The sequence below is a fragment of the Musca domestica genome, unplaced genomic scaffold (assembly GCF_030504385.1).
Source record: "Musca domestica strain aabys unplaced genomic scaffold, Musca_domestica.polishedcontigs.V.1.1 5, whole genome shotgun sequence".
NCBI lineage: Eukaryota > Metazoa > Arthropoda > Insecta > Diptera > Muscidae > Musca > Musca domestica.
This window is the reverse complement of record NW_026712346.1, coordinates 3,259,477-3,276,442: the sequence shown is the minus strand read 5'-3', so window position 1 is coordinate 3,276,442 and position 16,966 is coordinate 3,259,477. Positions and strand designations below refer to the sequence as shown.

General features: G+C 32.3%; 1 protein-coding gene across 5 annotated transcripts in view; it reads right to left on the bottom strand.

Annotated features, from left to right (window-relative positions):
* Positions 1–2,305: 2,305 nt before the first annotated feature.
* LOC101888100 (lysine-specific demethylase 6A) overlaps positions 2,306–16,966 on the bottom strand; it is a 333,176-nt gene continuing 318,515 nt past the window's right edge. For all 5 annotated transcript variants that reach the window (XM_059128234.1, XM_059128235.1, XM_059128238.1 and 2 more), the window contains one exon: positions 2,306–2,719. In XM_059128234.1, the coding sequence (XP_058984217.1) occupies positions 2,578–2,719 (142 nt within the window). In that variant the 3' untranslated portion in view covers positions 2,306–2,577. The remainder of the gene's footprint in view (positions 2,720–16,966) is intronic.

The window sequence follows — 16,966 nt, the reverse complement described above, 5'->3', positions numbered from 1 at the left end:
TGAAGCGCTCAAAGTTATTTTGAGTCAAAAAAATTATAACAAACGTCCACTTTATGATTTATTTTCTATTCCCAAGTAGTGGCTACTATTGGTTCCCCATTAGGTATAGCCTCATTTAAAAGTACGTTTGGATTTTTAATGTTTTGATGCTTTTAAAAGTATAACGGCATGTACAGAAATATGCAAATTTTCTCGATGTATCGAAATTTTCTCGATCGAAATCTCCATTATTTGGCAAATATAAGGATTTTAGATGTCGAAATAGGGGGTAAAAGTAGACGTAGTCAATATTTTTTCTGTAAAAACCTAACTCGGGGTATGAAAACGTTTGTACAAAAATTATGCAAATCGGTCCAGCCGTTCTCAACTGATTCCATTACCAACGAACAACAATTGTTTTTTTTATATATAAGAAGAAAGAAGATTAGTACGTTCCCAAAGGCAAAAAGAAAATTTCAAATTTACGTTTTTTTTTTTTTTGGATTTATCCTTTCTGCCAAGAGAGAATCTGAATTTGTTTGAATAGTTAAAATCAGACCAGCGGTTCTTGGGTCATAAGCGTAGTAACTAACACATTTTTATATATTTATATATAAGATGTTTAGATATAAATAATTCTCCGCTAGATAAATACGACATTTACCTTAATATACCTTACTAATGGCCTATTTTACTACGGCAATCGAAGGTTTTATTCGCTCTTTTTTTCAAAGAAATCCAGTTTGGGTCTAGTATGTTACGTATTTATGCAAAGTTCTCAACTTGTCGTTAGCCATCCTATTGGTTCCCAAAACTAGAAAGAGCATGGTGATCCCGCTGTAGGAACTAGAATGCAGGAGCACTGTTCTCAATTCACTTGCTTTCAGCTTTAGGGGAGCTAATAAGCAAACCTTGTTGCTGTCTTATAACGAAAAGACCATCCTGTGGAAAACTATGCGACTCCGGTGTGGAGAAGCACAATAAAATTGTAATCCAATACAGACTTCCCAATGGCTAGCATATGAATTGACACCTCCTCCACCCAGACATGCAAGGAAATACCTTCATGATCGCTATAGACAAATCTAGCTAATAATAAGTTGATGTGTTAAAATCACGGCTTATATTTTACAATGTTCATCCTCAATTCTTTCTTATTGTTGCATATGGACTTTCTAAGATAGTTTTGCAAAAAAATTGCAATATTAAAAGTTAGAATTCCATATTCTCAACAATTCGACAACTAAATGTACATAATACATTTAATTAGTTTGCAATAACAAATGTTATATTATACAAGATTGCAGACAAAATGTCAATGGCCTCAAGGAGCCTTTAATTTAACATTTCAAAGGGTATTTATCCGTCGACGCAGTTAGATAATACTTCCAGTTAGATAATACTTCGCAGATAAATAATAATACTTCCGACAAACAATAGCCCAAGATGGCAACTGAATAAATATGAAGTTATTAATGCCTGCAGTCATTGCTCGAACACACATTCACTATGTTTGAACATCTAGTGAAATTTTGTAACAGTGTTTACGAGTATTGATTAAAAATGACAACAAATGTAAGCAACAACGTGGACTTGCTTAAGACCAAAAAAACGTTTTATTTCACAAAGTCATTGCTGCTTGTAGACGGGTAAACAAAGTTATTAACCCATTAATGACAAACAGATACCACCAACTTTAAACTGGAAGAAATACACATTTTTATAACTTACACATCATTTAGAATAGAAGAAACATTGATGCTTTATTTTCGTAGTTTTATCGCAAACAATTTTTGGACGGTATTAAAATGACAAACATTTGAACAGCAAGGAAATCCAATAGTAAAATGTATAATCGATACATTTTGTGCTTTTTATAACAATGTTTTAAATCCAGTTAAGCAGATCTATGATATTCATCAGTTTTCATGATGAATTGAAATATGTAAAATGAGAAATTTTCTGTCCAAAATTCATACACAAACTAAATAATGGTGAATTTTGCTAAGAGAAGTCTGGGTAGAGAACACTATATGAGGTATTAGTCGCATTATGCAAATGAATGTAATAAGATACGCCATTATATCTAGGTAACAGCCGTATTGTCTATAAGCTCTTAAACAGCAGTATAATAATCGACGAGCTAGTATAATATTGCCCATAAATCGTTTACATTTTTTTAAGTTTGTTTGAGATTATGTAGTTTTAAAAAAACGGATGAAAAACTATTCACTATGAATCATTTGAGATTATTAATGCCAACAAAAATTTTTTTTATGAGCTATTTAGATAATATTATTTTTAATAATTCAATAGTTACCCAGCATTGACCCAAACCAAATCACCGGGTCGTTGTATAAATCGGTAAACTGGAATATTTTCTTTATATAAATCATCTAATACAGGCCACCAAGATCCATGTAAGTAACTTATGTTATTTGTTCGCATAAATTATGAATGCCTCCCCAGTAAGCGTCAGGGACCGCAAACCACTCACAATCGCCAGGCCCGATGTTGATATTATTGAACAGAAATTGTTGTTTTCTTGATGCCCCGGAGTCCTGCTTCCTGGCACTTTCATGTAAAGTTGTACTGTATTCATTCCCAATATAACATGGCCAACATGAGGAGAGCATATTTGCAGCAGATATAACCACGGCCGAAAGCAGGCAATTTTTGAAGCTCGGCTAGTTGTGGACGCCATTTTCGTTCGTCAGATAAATCAACGTTAGTGCCAAACCTAAAATATAATAAAATGTTAGTGTGAATTAGTTTGCCTTATTTGGAAATACTTATAGTTTTGGAGTTGTTCGGCTATATGTTATATTATATATATATATATATATTTATTTATTTATTTTTGTGTAGAATTGTTTCAGAATGGCCTTTTGAAATTGAAAATACTTATTGAAAAAAACCGAAAAAATCGAGAAAGTTGCATATGTTCCATACATGCTGTTATATGGTTGCCATACCCAAATGTTCGATTTTGCTTAGATATGGAGAATTAAAAACGCAAAATTCATTGGGCAAAAGTTACGATAAAGTTTTAAATTTGATACAGTCCTAGGGGTTACATGAGGAATCATTTGTACAAAATATGTATCAGGTTGGTCTACATTGTGATATAGCCCCCCTCAATGATAGAGCCCCTTTCACATTCCTCAAATGTTTGGTAATTTCAGATTTTATAAAAAAAAAAACAAATTCTTTCAAATAATTATAAGAATAGGACCATGCTTCATTATACTCTTATGTGAAGGTGTCCGGTGATTTTAGCTATTACCAGGGTCTTGGTCACACTTTCCAATTGATTTTGCCCTTATTTGGCATCTGGCATCAATGTTTGGAGTAGCGCTCATATAAAAATACCTCCTGATTTTACCCTATTCGAGGTTTTGATTAAATTTTCGAATCTGTTTGACTTAATATGTGTGTTTAGGCTACTTTGGGGTAGGAGAACCATCTTACATGGGCCTATTATAAACAGTTAATGTATACTTTTAATATATGTGCTATAATATTAGGTTTTTAACTCAAAAACTAAAACCTCTACTGAAAAATAGGATCAGGGTTTTTGAAAGACGTATTTATTTATATTTAATCGAGTCATCATTTATACAAAAATTGTACCATCTATGTGAGCCAGATTTGAGAATTATTGTGCTTTAAAAACTATGCATTAAAATTAAAACTACGGGCCGGCAGCGCGGACTGGGCCAGCTAGTTTTATATATTTTTCTCCATTTTGAGATTCTAAATTCATTCCCAGAATGTCGCCCGCTTAAAAATGATTTAACATCTTCGGTAAAATGTTAGTAGTTAGGTGTACAAAATACTTTGTACATATTTTGAGTGCGGTTGATGCGCTGGGAAAATCTAGCAATAAACAATAAATACTCTAAATTACATATGTCCCAGCTGCCATAGAACACAACATGTAAACAATTCAGTGATTTTTTGCCCTGACGCATACGATAATGTGAGATAATTAAAGGTTATGATCCACACGCACAGATATTGATGCGCTCAGTAGATGCACAAGACCACTACAATAAAATGACAAGCAGCTCTGCAAAGTTCTCCTTCAATATTAGAGTAGATAAGAATAATTGTGTGGCTGCGATTATGTTAAGTTAGTTTCAGTAGTACTAAAGGAACATATTTTTAAATAAAAACCAGAATTGAATCTACACCCAAGCGAAGCGGTCATGTTTCTTTTCTCACTCTACATTGCTCCAGTCAAGCCGAATAGCCGAGAATAGAGTTGACAATCGAAGAGAGAGATTGGATTCTATTCTCAAACATTAGGCATTTGTTTGAATTTTTACAATTTTTTGTATGAAAATAGCGGTATTCTTCAGAATTCTAAACGATATGCAGGAAATGAGAAAATTATTCCTTTGGATATGAAGACCCTAGTTTTCCGGGGATCATAAGAGAAAAAAATATTCTATCTGGTTGCTATGTCAGTGTATTCACGTTATTAATATAGTCATAACTCATAAAGCTCAAACAAACGTAGATTTACGGCAAAAAAGTCCTTTTTATACTCTCCACCATACTATGGAGGGTATATTAACTTGTCGTTTCGTTTGTAACTCCTCGAAATACTCATATAAAACCCAACAAAGTATATATATTCTGATCAGCGTAAAATTCTATGTCGATTTAGCAATGTCCGTCTGTGTGTCTGTCTGTTGTAATCACGTTATCTTTCGAACGAATTGAGATAGAAGGCTAAAATTTGCACAAATGTTTATTTTGCCAGTAGGCAGGTTAAGTTCGTAAATGGGCCATGTAGGTCACATTTCATATAGCCGCCAAATAACGGTACCTCCCGATATTCGGTATTTTAAGACAGAAAATTGTCCGTGCAGATTCACGTCCTCGTATAGCCCCCATATAACGGTACCTCCCTTTATTCGGTATTTTTATGATATTAACGACATTATTCACCGGAATTGTTTCAAATTTAGTATTTGAAGTTCGTAATGGATACCAGAAAATTGTCTGTGCAGGTCCACGTCTTCGTATAGCCTCCATATAACGGTACCTCCCGATATTCGGTATTTTGATGATTTTAGCGACATTATTTACCAGAATTGTTTCAAATTCGGTATTTGAAGTTCGTAATGAATACTACAGCCTATGACAGAAAGTTGTCTATGCAGGTCCAGGTCTTCGTATATTTCTCTGTTATTAAATACTTCTGAATCAAAGAGCATTTCGCCTCATAAGACCATACAGTAAAAGGCTTAAATACGTAAGAGCAAGTTTCATGTGAGTAATCACAAAATCACAATAATATCAAATCAAGAATTACTCACTCACCGTCTTTAAAAAATTAATTATTATCGCACCGACTATATAAGGTGTCAGCCTTCTAGCATTCATTATGCTGGTTGGTAATGCAACTCCATTAGATATTACCAGCTTAACTAATACCGTAATACCATACGCCAGTAAATAAATAAAAATAAAATTGAAACTAATGTTGTAATGTGTTGTAGAAAATAGTGAACCCAAAATTATTTTAGTTTCAAATTTGTGGCAATATTCATCTAGAAAAGGTGCAAAGAGAGAAAATAAAGATTTGCTTAAATATTGGGGAGTGACAAATACAGTGACTTCTTTTCAATCCTCAGTGCCTTTTGCAAGAAAGGTTAATTTGGCTTCGGAAGTGGCATTTGATCCAGAATCATCATCATTTCCTTTGGAAATGAAAGTTCAGTTGACTCGAAGTGAAATTTGAAATTTTACTCAGTTGAATAAATAATTATATTTGATTTAAATCTATTTGAGTGTTTCTTTTAACGAAGGGATTTCATTTTTCATTAAATCATTAATATATAGTAAAAGGGAATACTTTTGCATTACACCTTGGCCCTCATTTGCATCTGGTTCCAAGTGCATTTTAATGCATGCTTTGGAAGTAAAATAGACTTGCATCCTATAAAGCTGCGAGATAAAACGGGACATGTTATTGGTTGACAGCATACCCCCGATGCGAAGAAGCAAAGCAGAGGGTGGTGAAGAAGACTGTGGCATCTAGCCTGACTAGGGTAACTGTTTTTATTAAGGGTTGGGGCAGCAAGTTCGAGACAGAACATATGCTGGAAGTCTACGGCAACAGAGATCAGCAACTTCTAAGAAGCCCGATTACTGGAGGACCAATGATCTTGCTCATTCAGATCAATCCAAATGGGAGTGAGATGGCAACGAACGCTCTGATAGACAGAATACTTAAAGAATTGGCATACATCTTTTATGCCAATGCAGGACACATGGTCGAAGTCTACAGAAACAGAGATTAACGGCTCCCAAGAAGCCCAATTAATAAAAAACAAATTATCAGTGTCATCTAGATCAATTTTCATCGGAATGAGTTTGCATCGAACTTTCTGATGGACAGAATAATCAAAGGTAAGACACATCGAGGATCGATGACCTTTTATGTCATAAACACGTTAGTTTTTCCTTTAATCCAGAGTTGTCCGCGTCGGAAGCGACGATACTGAAATTAGAAAATGGAGACATATGCTTGGTCTTGGTATATCTGCCGTTCGACTCCCCTACATTACTATCAAAGATCAAATTTTGTGTTTTTTTTTACATCAATCAATGGTTGTTTTTGTGTCTTATATCCCATTACTTATTGGAAAATGCTATACTCCAATACATTAAGTATAATAGAAATTAAAAGTATATGGTAATAAAGCAAAAACTGTCAATGAAAATATTATATTTTTTATTGTAAAAGTGACATTTTTTAAATTAAAAAAAAAAAAGAAATTCTTGATGTTTCTATAAATTTATATAAAACCTTCAAATAAACCTCCTTAACACAATTTCGTGATGTTTTTATGACGTCTCTTCCATTGTTTAGGATTTTGTGCACTGTTGTAAACATATTTTCCCATCCATACTTCAGCATAGTTTCCCCAGTAAATTTCTCAAATATTATTGCATCAAATTTTAAATTGAATGGAAGTATATCAGTAATCTTTCTTGGAAGGATATCAGTAATCCTTTAATTTTTTCCTTTAATGATTGTAGCAATATCTTTGGACGATATGTGCCGTCAATGATATTAACACCCTTTTGCAGATAATCCAGAAGGTCATCCTTCTGTTTTTTTTTTTTTTTAAATATTGTTCACACAATTCCTTATAAGTGACTAGCTGGCCCGGTCCGCGTTGCAGGCCCGTAATTTTAGTCTTTAATGCATAGTTTTAAAAGCATAAGTATTTTCAGCCACAGGTTTTAGTTTGAGAGTTTAAAACCTAAATAATAGATCACATGTATTAAAAAGTATACATTAACTGTTTTTTAAAAGCCCATCTACCCCCAAATTAGCCTAACAAACATTTTAAGCCAAATCGATTCGAAAATATAATCAAAAAATTTCCGCAAAGGGGTCTTCTACCCCCTTAGAAGCTAAGATGTCAAATAAGGGTAAAATCAATTGAAAAATGGGACCAAGACGCTGGAAATAGCCGAAATCAGCGGATACCTTCATATAAGGGTTATACCAAATTTGAAAGAATGTGTTGTTCTTCTTAAAATCTCAAATTACCAACATTTGAAGAATCATTTGAGGGACTACATCAATTTAGACCGACCTGATACATACTTTGTACAACTGATTCTTCATGAAACCCCTAAACTGTATCAAATTTAAAACTCTATCGTAACTTTTGCGAAGTATAGAGCAAAATATTTGAGGCCCTTTGTGTTTAGTTAAGCTATATAAAATGGACCCTAAAAACTTTTGACCCGAAACCCCTTTTTGGGATTTTTTTCTATCAACCAAACAATTTTCCAAGTGTAATTTCCCGCAGTGTAATTACTGACGATAGCGCATAGTCCCCGTATAACGTTACATGTGAGTTCCGAGGATTTATTTATTTTAATTATATCGAATTTATAATACAATTATAAAAGATATATTGTAATTCTAAGCTATGACCGCGATGGTCTTAAGCTTATAGGATCTTTATATGTTACAATAATTTAGTACAATTTCGTTTATATATGTCTATATAAGTTTCAACTTTTTAAAAAATTCAGAATAAGTTAATGTTTGTAGGTGTTAAATTATTGAGGATGTCTAAAACATTTTTATTTGAAAAACAATTCATTATTTCTGATTGGAAAAAATTAGAATACAAAAGAAGGTGTTTCAATCTGATTTTTGTGCCATTACAGTAAAAACATCGATTACTTATATCTTTGTCTGGGATATGAATATGTGTTATTTTTGTATGGCCAAGTCTCAATCTAGTGATAATTATCTGTTCCCATCTGGAAAGGTTGATGCTCTGATTATTCGTAGTATTTGAACAATATGTTTTTATCTTTATTGATTTCTTGAAACCATGAAGTTGTTGTAGCCCATGACATATTTTTTCTATTTAACATTTTGAAATTTATAAATTTATATATATCGCAAATATTAAGATTATATTACGCTATTAACGGGGATTTTGTGGCGTGTTTGGAAGCTTTGTCAGCTAATTCGTTTCCAGATATTTGTGAATGGCTAGGTATCCAAACAATTACTACTTTTTCCGAGTTTAATGAGTTTTGTCTAATATTGCAAGCGTAAAATTCATCGTTGTTAATGTTTCTTATTGATTCAAGGGAAGACAAGAAGTCCGTAATATTTGGCAAAATTGCTTCTCATATTTTGTATTAAATTTAGTGAGTCGTGAATTGCAATTATTTCTGCTGTGAATGATGCACTGTATTCAGGTAAGATTGAACGTCTTTTGATTACATTATTGAGAATTATGCTGTACGCAGTTGTTGTTTCGGATTTGGAACTACCAGTATAAATAAATGTTCTATTTCTCAAGCTGTATTGTATTTGTAGTACTTCCTTCTTATAAGTCTCTGAAGGAGTAACATTCTTTTTGTACTTAGAAAGGCTGTAATCTATGGAAGAGGTTATAAAATGCCATGGGGGTATATGTTTTGGTTTTTTATTTTGTTATTTATTGGTATATCAAAGTCTCGACAGTATTTTATAATATTATTCAACGTGGATGAAATGTTCCTGTATTTTTCTTTTTTAAGTAACATATTTGTAGTATCAGATAGAGGTGACTTGTCCCTGTAGAAGATATGTTTGAAACTCTTAAAAGTGAGATAGTCTCTGATCTCGGGAATGGACAAGAAATTACTTTCATAAAGTAAATTATTAATTGTAGTGGTTCTAAAAGCACCAACAGCTAATCTAATAGCAGAATTCAATATTGTTTTTATTTTATTTAAAAGTGATTTAGGAGCTTTTCCATATATTATTAATCCATATTCCAATTTTGATTTTATTAAAGCATGTACAGTATTTATTAATGAAATCGTACTACAGTTGAATTTATTGCATTATAGACATTTTATTATGTTCAGTCTATTGAATCGTTAAAATCAGTCCAGCGGTTCTTAAGTTATAAGCGTAGTAACTAACACAACTTTCTTTTATATATATAGATATATGTATTGTTTATTTGATGCACCAAATACGATATGTATGTTCGATTGCAACAAAAGTTGGATTGTGTCACTGGATTTGATCAGAATATAAATTTGTCAAACTATATTGAAGTCGGTTTAGAGCTATATCCAAGCTCCCATATATACTTTCCGCCGATATCACATATTGGATGCTCCAAACGCGATATGTATGTCCGTATTCGGACTGAGATTTGGTACCAAAAAAAATTTGCAAAATTATATTGAAATCGGTTGAAGTTTGAGTATGGCTCCCATATATACTTCGGTCGATTTCATGTAAGCACCAAACGCTATATGTATGTCCGATTCCAATGAAATTCAGAATGTGTTGCGTGAAATTGGTTAAGATTTTGATATAGCTCCCACATATATTCTCGGCCGATTTCACATTTTTGATGCACCAAACACGGTACGTACCTCCAGTTTTAAAGAGGTATGGAATGTGTGACGGAATTTGGTGTAAAAGTAAATTTTTCAAATTATATTTAAATCGGTTCAGTATGTTGTTACCTCGCATTCACTGATTGCAATAGAAATGCCACTAAATTTAAAAGATTGCAGTTTCCTGCACGCCTACTTTTACGGCCACTATTTCGACATATCAAAAATCCTTACATTTGCCAAATAATGAAGATATCGGTTTTAAAATTATTACACGACATGCTGTAGACTTTCCCTCCAATCCTAGATATTTATTTGGGGACTGAGGAACTGACCACGCCTACTTTTTAATCTATATATAAACCAATTGTTGTTCGTTGGTAGTTGAATCAGTTGAGACCGGCTGGGACTATTTGGATATTGTTTTTAAATGTTCGTCCTGTCCCTATTTAGTTTTTATGCTAAGAAAAAGTGACCACGCCCAATTTTGCGTCCATTTTTTTCGATTTATCTAAAATCCTTATATTTGCCAAAATCATGAAGATATATGTTCCACAGTTAGTATACGTAATCTGGCTTCTGGCAGAAGTCCTCTTCGCGGAAAATTTTCAATGTCAATGTTTCGAAGTAGGGCTCATATAAAAGTACCTCCTGATTTTACCTTTTTCGAGGGTTTTGATTATATTTTCGAATCGATTTGACTTAAAATGTGTGTTTAGGCTGGGGGGTAGATTACCATCTTACATGAACCTATTATAAACAGTTAATGTATACTTTTTAATATATATGCTATATTATTTAGGTTTTTAACTCTCAAACTTAAACCTCTTACTGACAAATAGGATAAGGTCTTTTGAAAGACGTATTTATTTCTATTTAATCGAGTCATAATTTATATATTTTATTTATTTTCAATTTTGAATAAAAAATACTTTGCAATGCATCAAAACATCAAAACAGTGCCTAATGGGGATCCAATGGTAGCCAGTTATTTCCGGTATTGATTTCACAATACCGAAAACTTAAATGTCAAGTTACAGATAATTGGGTAGAAATTGTACAAGAACATGCAAAAGGACGAATTTTTAGTGGTATTATTACCTAAACGAAACTGATATATTCTAATTTCCTAGGAATATTGTAGTTCAAAGATTAACCTAAATATTTCGCCTTTATTGCGATTTCAATGAACGGCCGCATACACAGACAAATATAGTTTAATCGACTTGTAAAAACTAAATACCTTATAACATGATCTTCTAAAAGTTACGAATTCTAAAATTACTTTTGATTTGGAAAATATTGCAAGACCTTTATAATACTGATTATTGAGAATTGATAATTTAATTAAAAACGATGATAGTTAAATTAAAGTCATATTTCTAGGATTTCAATTTAGAAATTACTATCGATTCTGAAGTCCAAAACCACAAAAAATTACTAGATATGAAAATAATCAATCCAATGAGAAATCAAAATGCAAAATTCATTGGGATTGTAATCAGTGAAATACCAAATATGAAGAGCACTGTTATATGCGAACTATACAAAATAGTTGAGCAAATTGAAAATTTAGAAGGAATAGGATTCATATCCTCGGAAAATTCTTCCGAAACCTTAAGAGTAACCTTAACTCACATGTAACGTTATACGGTGACTATGCGCTATCGTCAGTAATTACACTGCGGGAAAATACACTTGGAAAATTGTTTGGTTGATAGAAAAAAAAATCCCAAAAAGGGGTTTCGGGTCAAAAGTTTTTAGGGTCCATTTTATATAGCTTAACCAAGCACAAAGGGCCTCAAATATTTTGCTCTATACTTCGCAAAAGTTACGATAGAGTTTTAAATTTGATACAGTTTAGGGGTTTCATGAAGAATCAGTTGTACAAAATATGTATCAGGTCGGTCTAAATTGATGTAGTCCCTTTCAATTTCCTCAAATGTTGATAATTTGAGATTTTAGGAAGAACAAGACATTCTTTCAAATTTGGTATAACTCTTATATGAAGGTATCTGCTGATTTCGGCTATTTCCAGCGTCTTGGTCCCATTTTTCAATTGATTTTACCCTTATTTGACATCTTAGCTTCTAAGGGGGTAGAAGACCTCTTCTCGGAATTTTTTTTTTTTGTTGATTTTATTTTCGAATCGATTTGGCTTAAAATATGTGTTTAGGCTAATTTGGGGGTAGATGGGCTATTAAAAAACAGTTAATGTATACTTTTTAATACATGTGATCTATTATTTAGGTCTTAAAATCTCAAATTAAAACCTATGGCTGAAAATACTTATGCTTTTAGAACTATAATAAATATTCAATTTGAGTGTTAAAAATCTATATGATATAAAGCATCTATAATAGCCCCATGTGAAAACTCAGCTCATTTTATGGTATTGTAATTCAAATGAGCTGTAATATGGAATTTGTATGTCCAACGTTAAGAATAACGTGTTCCATCGTTTTTAGTTTTGTCCACCTCATAAACAGAATGATTTCAGAATAGTCAAATATAATTACGCTTTTACACCCATTGCCGTAAGATGGGAATTATTTTTTTGTCATTTAAATTGTGCGTTGGAGACCCTATAAAGTCCAAATTTTTCATCATAGTATATTTCAATTTCTTGGTCCCATGCAACTTTCTAATAATCGTAATTTTTTCATGCTTCTGCCACAATTTCTAAATGAATGACATTTCGGAGTTTATTACATACAGACCTACATCTCAAATCTACGTTCCTAATGAATGGAGCGGAAATTCAATGGAATACAAAATTTTCGTTTCTGACCACATATTAGTTGGGAAAGTGGACTTATAATGTGGAGACTATACTTAAATAAATGCCTATATGGGCAATCACCTGTAAGAATATCCTAAATACAATTTGTTAGTCAAATCAATTGACGAATGTGATCAAGACCAAATGGTATGCAATGGGATTTTCTACCCCTTAGAAATAAAAATGCCAAATAAGGGCAAAAAAGAAAAAAAAAGAGTGGCATAGACCCCGAAAATAGCTAAATCACATGATGGTTATACCAAAACGTGATCAGTTTTTGCAAGGAAGTTTTCTTCATAATTTACCAACATTTGTCAATATTAGTATGAATAATGTGTGTGTTCGCATCTTCCAACTGAAGCACGATGTAAGTGAACTTTAATAATACCACTAAAAGTTCGTCCTTTTGCATGTTTTTCTTACTATTTCTTCCAAATGAACTGTAATTTGACATTTAAACTTTCCGGTATTGTGAAATCAATACCGGTAATAACTGTTTACTATTGTTTCCCAAGTAGGCATAGCCTCAATTTAAAAGTACGTTGAGATTTTTGAAAAGTATTTTTTAGGACTTCTGCTTACTGGCAGATTACGTATATTTACTGTGGAACATATATCTTCATGATTTTGGCAAATATTAGGATTTTAGGTAAATCGAAAATAATAGGCGTAAAATTGGGCGTGGTCACTTTTTCTTTGCATAAAACCTGGTAGGAGGAACATTAAAAAAAAACCATTTCGGGAGGCTTTTCTCATTTTTTTTATGAAAACGTTTCCATTAATTACAAATAACAGAAAGAAAATTTGAGTCAAATGGGTCCAGCCGTTCTCTTACGATGTTTTACTATACTTATTTAAACTTTTCACATATAGATTTAAAGTCAGTTCCTCTTCCAAGTCAATATTACGTCGTATACTAACTGTGGAACAGATATCTTCATGATTTTGGCAAATATTAGGATTTTAGGTAATTCGAAAAAATAGGCGTTAAATTGGGCGTGGTCACTTTTTCTTCGCATAAAACCTAAGTCGTGGTAGGACAAACATTTAAAATAAATTAGAAATCGTTCCCGTCGTTTTCAACTGATTCTTACCAACAAAAAATAAATTGATTTTTTATATTTATAGATAGATTAAAAAGTAGGCGTGGTCAGTTCCTCAGCTCCCAAATAAATACTTACGGTTGAAAGGAAAGCCAACAGTATATCGTGTAATAATTTTCAAACCGATATCTTCATTATTCATTGGTTCCCAATTAGGCATTGCATCAATTTAAAAGAACGTTATATATATATATATATATATATATATATATATATATATATATATATATATATATATATATATATATATATATATATATATATATATATATATATTAGGCATAGCCTGAATTTAAAAGAACGTTGAGATCTTAAATGTTTGGTGCTGTGAGAAGAATTTCTTAATCAAAATTGAAAATTTTGGTATGGCAACCATATAACAGCACCTATAGAATATATGCCAAGTTTCTCGATTTTTTCGGTTTTTTAATAATAATTTTCAATTCCAAAAGGCATTCTGAAACAATTCTACAAAAAATTTCATATCAAAATATAACAGTAAATTTTTTCAGTTCCGCGACTTTTCCGGAGGTTTCTCTCATCTTTTTTCATGAAAACGTTTCCATTAATTACAAATAACCTAAAGAAAATTTGAGTCAAATGGGTCCATCCGTTCTCTTATGATGTTTTACTATACATATTTAAATTTTTAAATATGGATTTAAAGTCAGTTCCTCTGACCCCAAGTCAAGATTACGTCGTATACTAACTGTGGAAATGATATCTTCATGATTTTGGCAAATATTAGGATTTTAGGTAAATCGAAAAATTGGCGTAAAATTAGGCGTGGTCACTTTTTCTTTGCATAAAACCTAGGTCGTGGTAGGACGAACATTTAGAAAAAATTCCAAATCGTTCCCGTTGTTTTCAACTGATTCTTACCAACGAAAAACAATTGATTTTTTATATATATAGATAGATTAAAAAGTAAGCGTGGTCAGTTCCCCAGGCTCCAAATAAATACGTAGGGTTGGAGGGGAAGTCAACAGTATCACGTGTAATAATTTTGAAACCGATATCTTCATTATTTGGAAACATAAGGATTTTAGATAAATCGAAATAGTGGGCGTAAAAGGAGGCGTGGTCAATATTTTTTTCTTTAAAAACCTAATTCGGGGTATAGGTTCAGCCATTTTCAACTGATTCCATTACAACGAACAACAATATTATATATATATATATATATATATATATATAAGTTAACACTGTCACCTCTACAATCAGAGGGGAAGAACAAGCAGTATAAAAAACAAATAGTTATTCCCCTTACTTCCAACAATGACCACAATTGATTTCACAACATCAAACACAAACACTATTGGTCTTTTTGTGTGTCGCGAAAAATGATATTCTTCACGAGGCGCAAGGCAAGCATATTTTATTAACCCAGACATTTGACAACATAAAATCATCCAGACGTTGCTAGCATATTTGTGTAAACAAAATAAAAACAATATTTTGCACGAGGCGCAAGATCAGCAGTGCCCAAACGTCGACTGCGACAACGGTCTTATGGTGAAGTAGCAAAACAAATGTGATGGACGGAAAGTTTTAGTTGAACAACTCCATACTAATAGAACGGTTCAGGCGAGTCGCCGAATCCGATATAAATATAAGAATTTAAATTAATAATCATAAGTTTTTAAATAAACAATTATCATAATTCTTAACTGGCGCCCAACGTGGGGCAAGTGTAAAACAATTTTTTTAAGATAATATAAAATCATTTAAAAAATATTGCAATATTAAATAAAGAATAAATATTAAAAGTCACCAAAGTATCCGAAAACTTTGGGCAGCGAGAAAGTGATAAGGTCAAAAAGAAGCCTATTAAAAAACATTGGGAATTGAGCAATAAGGACACCCACCAGGACGAGAAGCCGGAGGACTAATCTCTTTATATAAAATACCAGAAACAACAATGAAATACCTGTAAGTAGAGTGCTTATTTACTAAAGTGTTAAGAAATGTCTTGCGAACTTTTATGTGATTTTATTGAAATAAAATAAATTCGATACCTGTTTAATTTTTTTGTAAATTTTGGAAGAATTTCATACATGATAACTGTTAAATGTTTTTGCGAATTTTCTGTGTTTTAATTGAAATAAAATAAATTTGAAGGGTTTCATAAACGATATCTGTTTAAATTTTTTTTTTGTAAAATTTCGAAGAGTTTCATACATAGTGCCCGTTTCAAGATTTTTACGAATTTTCTGCCTTATTCCTGAAACATATGAATGATAAAGAAATAGACGAGGTCGTTGGGGTCTTTAATAGAATACCCGTGGAGAAAAGACGCGAAAGTGAAAGATTGAATATCGGAAATTGGTGGGAAGCGGATTCTAAAATGGCAATAACACCAGACCAGCTTAAGGCGATTGTCGATACCGCAATCAATGCAGCATTAAGAGTTCAGAAGCAGAGTTTTGAAAAACAGATTGAGGATTTAGTTAAACGTGTTGATAGCACTTCGGTCAGGGCTCCTGAAATCGAGATATTTAGGGAAATTCAAATTAGACCTGGAACAACATGCGACGAGTCGTTAGATGTTGTTAAGTCCCTACCTGATTTTGGGGGGAAGCCCTCAGGTTATCGAATTGTTTTTTAAATTTTTCAATTTCCTTCGAAATAGTGGAGGGTATTAAAAGCTCGGGTCCGAACTCGAACTTGGTTCCTTTTTTACTTGCTTTATATTCATAATGTATTAAATACACATATTTTAATATAATAACGACATGACTGTAACTAAATCTTTAAAATATGTTATGTGTGCACAGTTTCTCCGAGATTTTGTATTATAAAGTCTTTGCAACATTTTCAAATCAAATGAACTGTAATTCGTCGTAGCATTTAGAAGATCATGTTTCAAGGTATTTTGTATTGTCCATATTTGATGATATAAGGGGTTTGTAACACCACAAAATAGTCTTTGGGACCCAAAGGGTTCATTCGACATCGATTTAGCTATGTTCAGTCCGACGTGCGATTTCTTTCGATTCTTTCTGCCAGTAGACCATTTCATATTGAGGCGAATTATTAAATCAGTCCAACCGCTCTTTAGTTATAAACGCAGTAACGAACAGCGTTTTAGCGATTTTTGTCAGAATTTCTACATTTCAAAAAGCCATTGTGGAACAATTCCACACATATCAAAAAAAATCGATGTTTTAAAATTCTGGATGCTTTCTCAAAATTTTTTTTT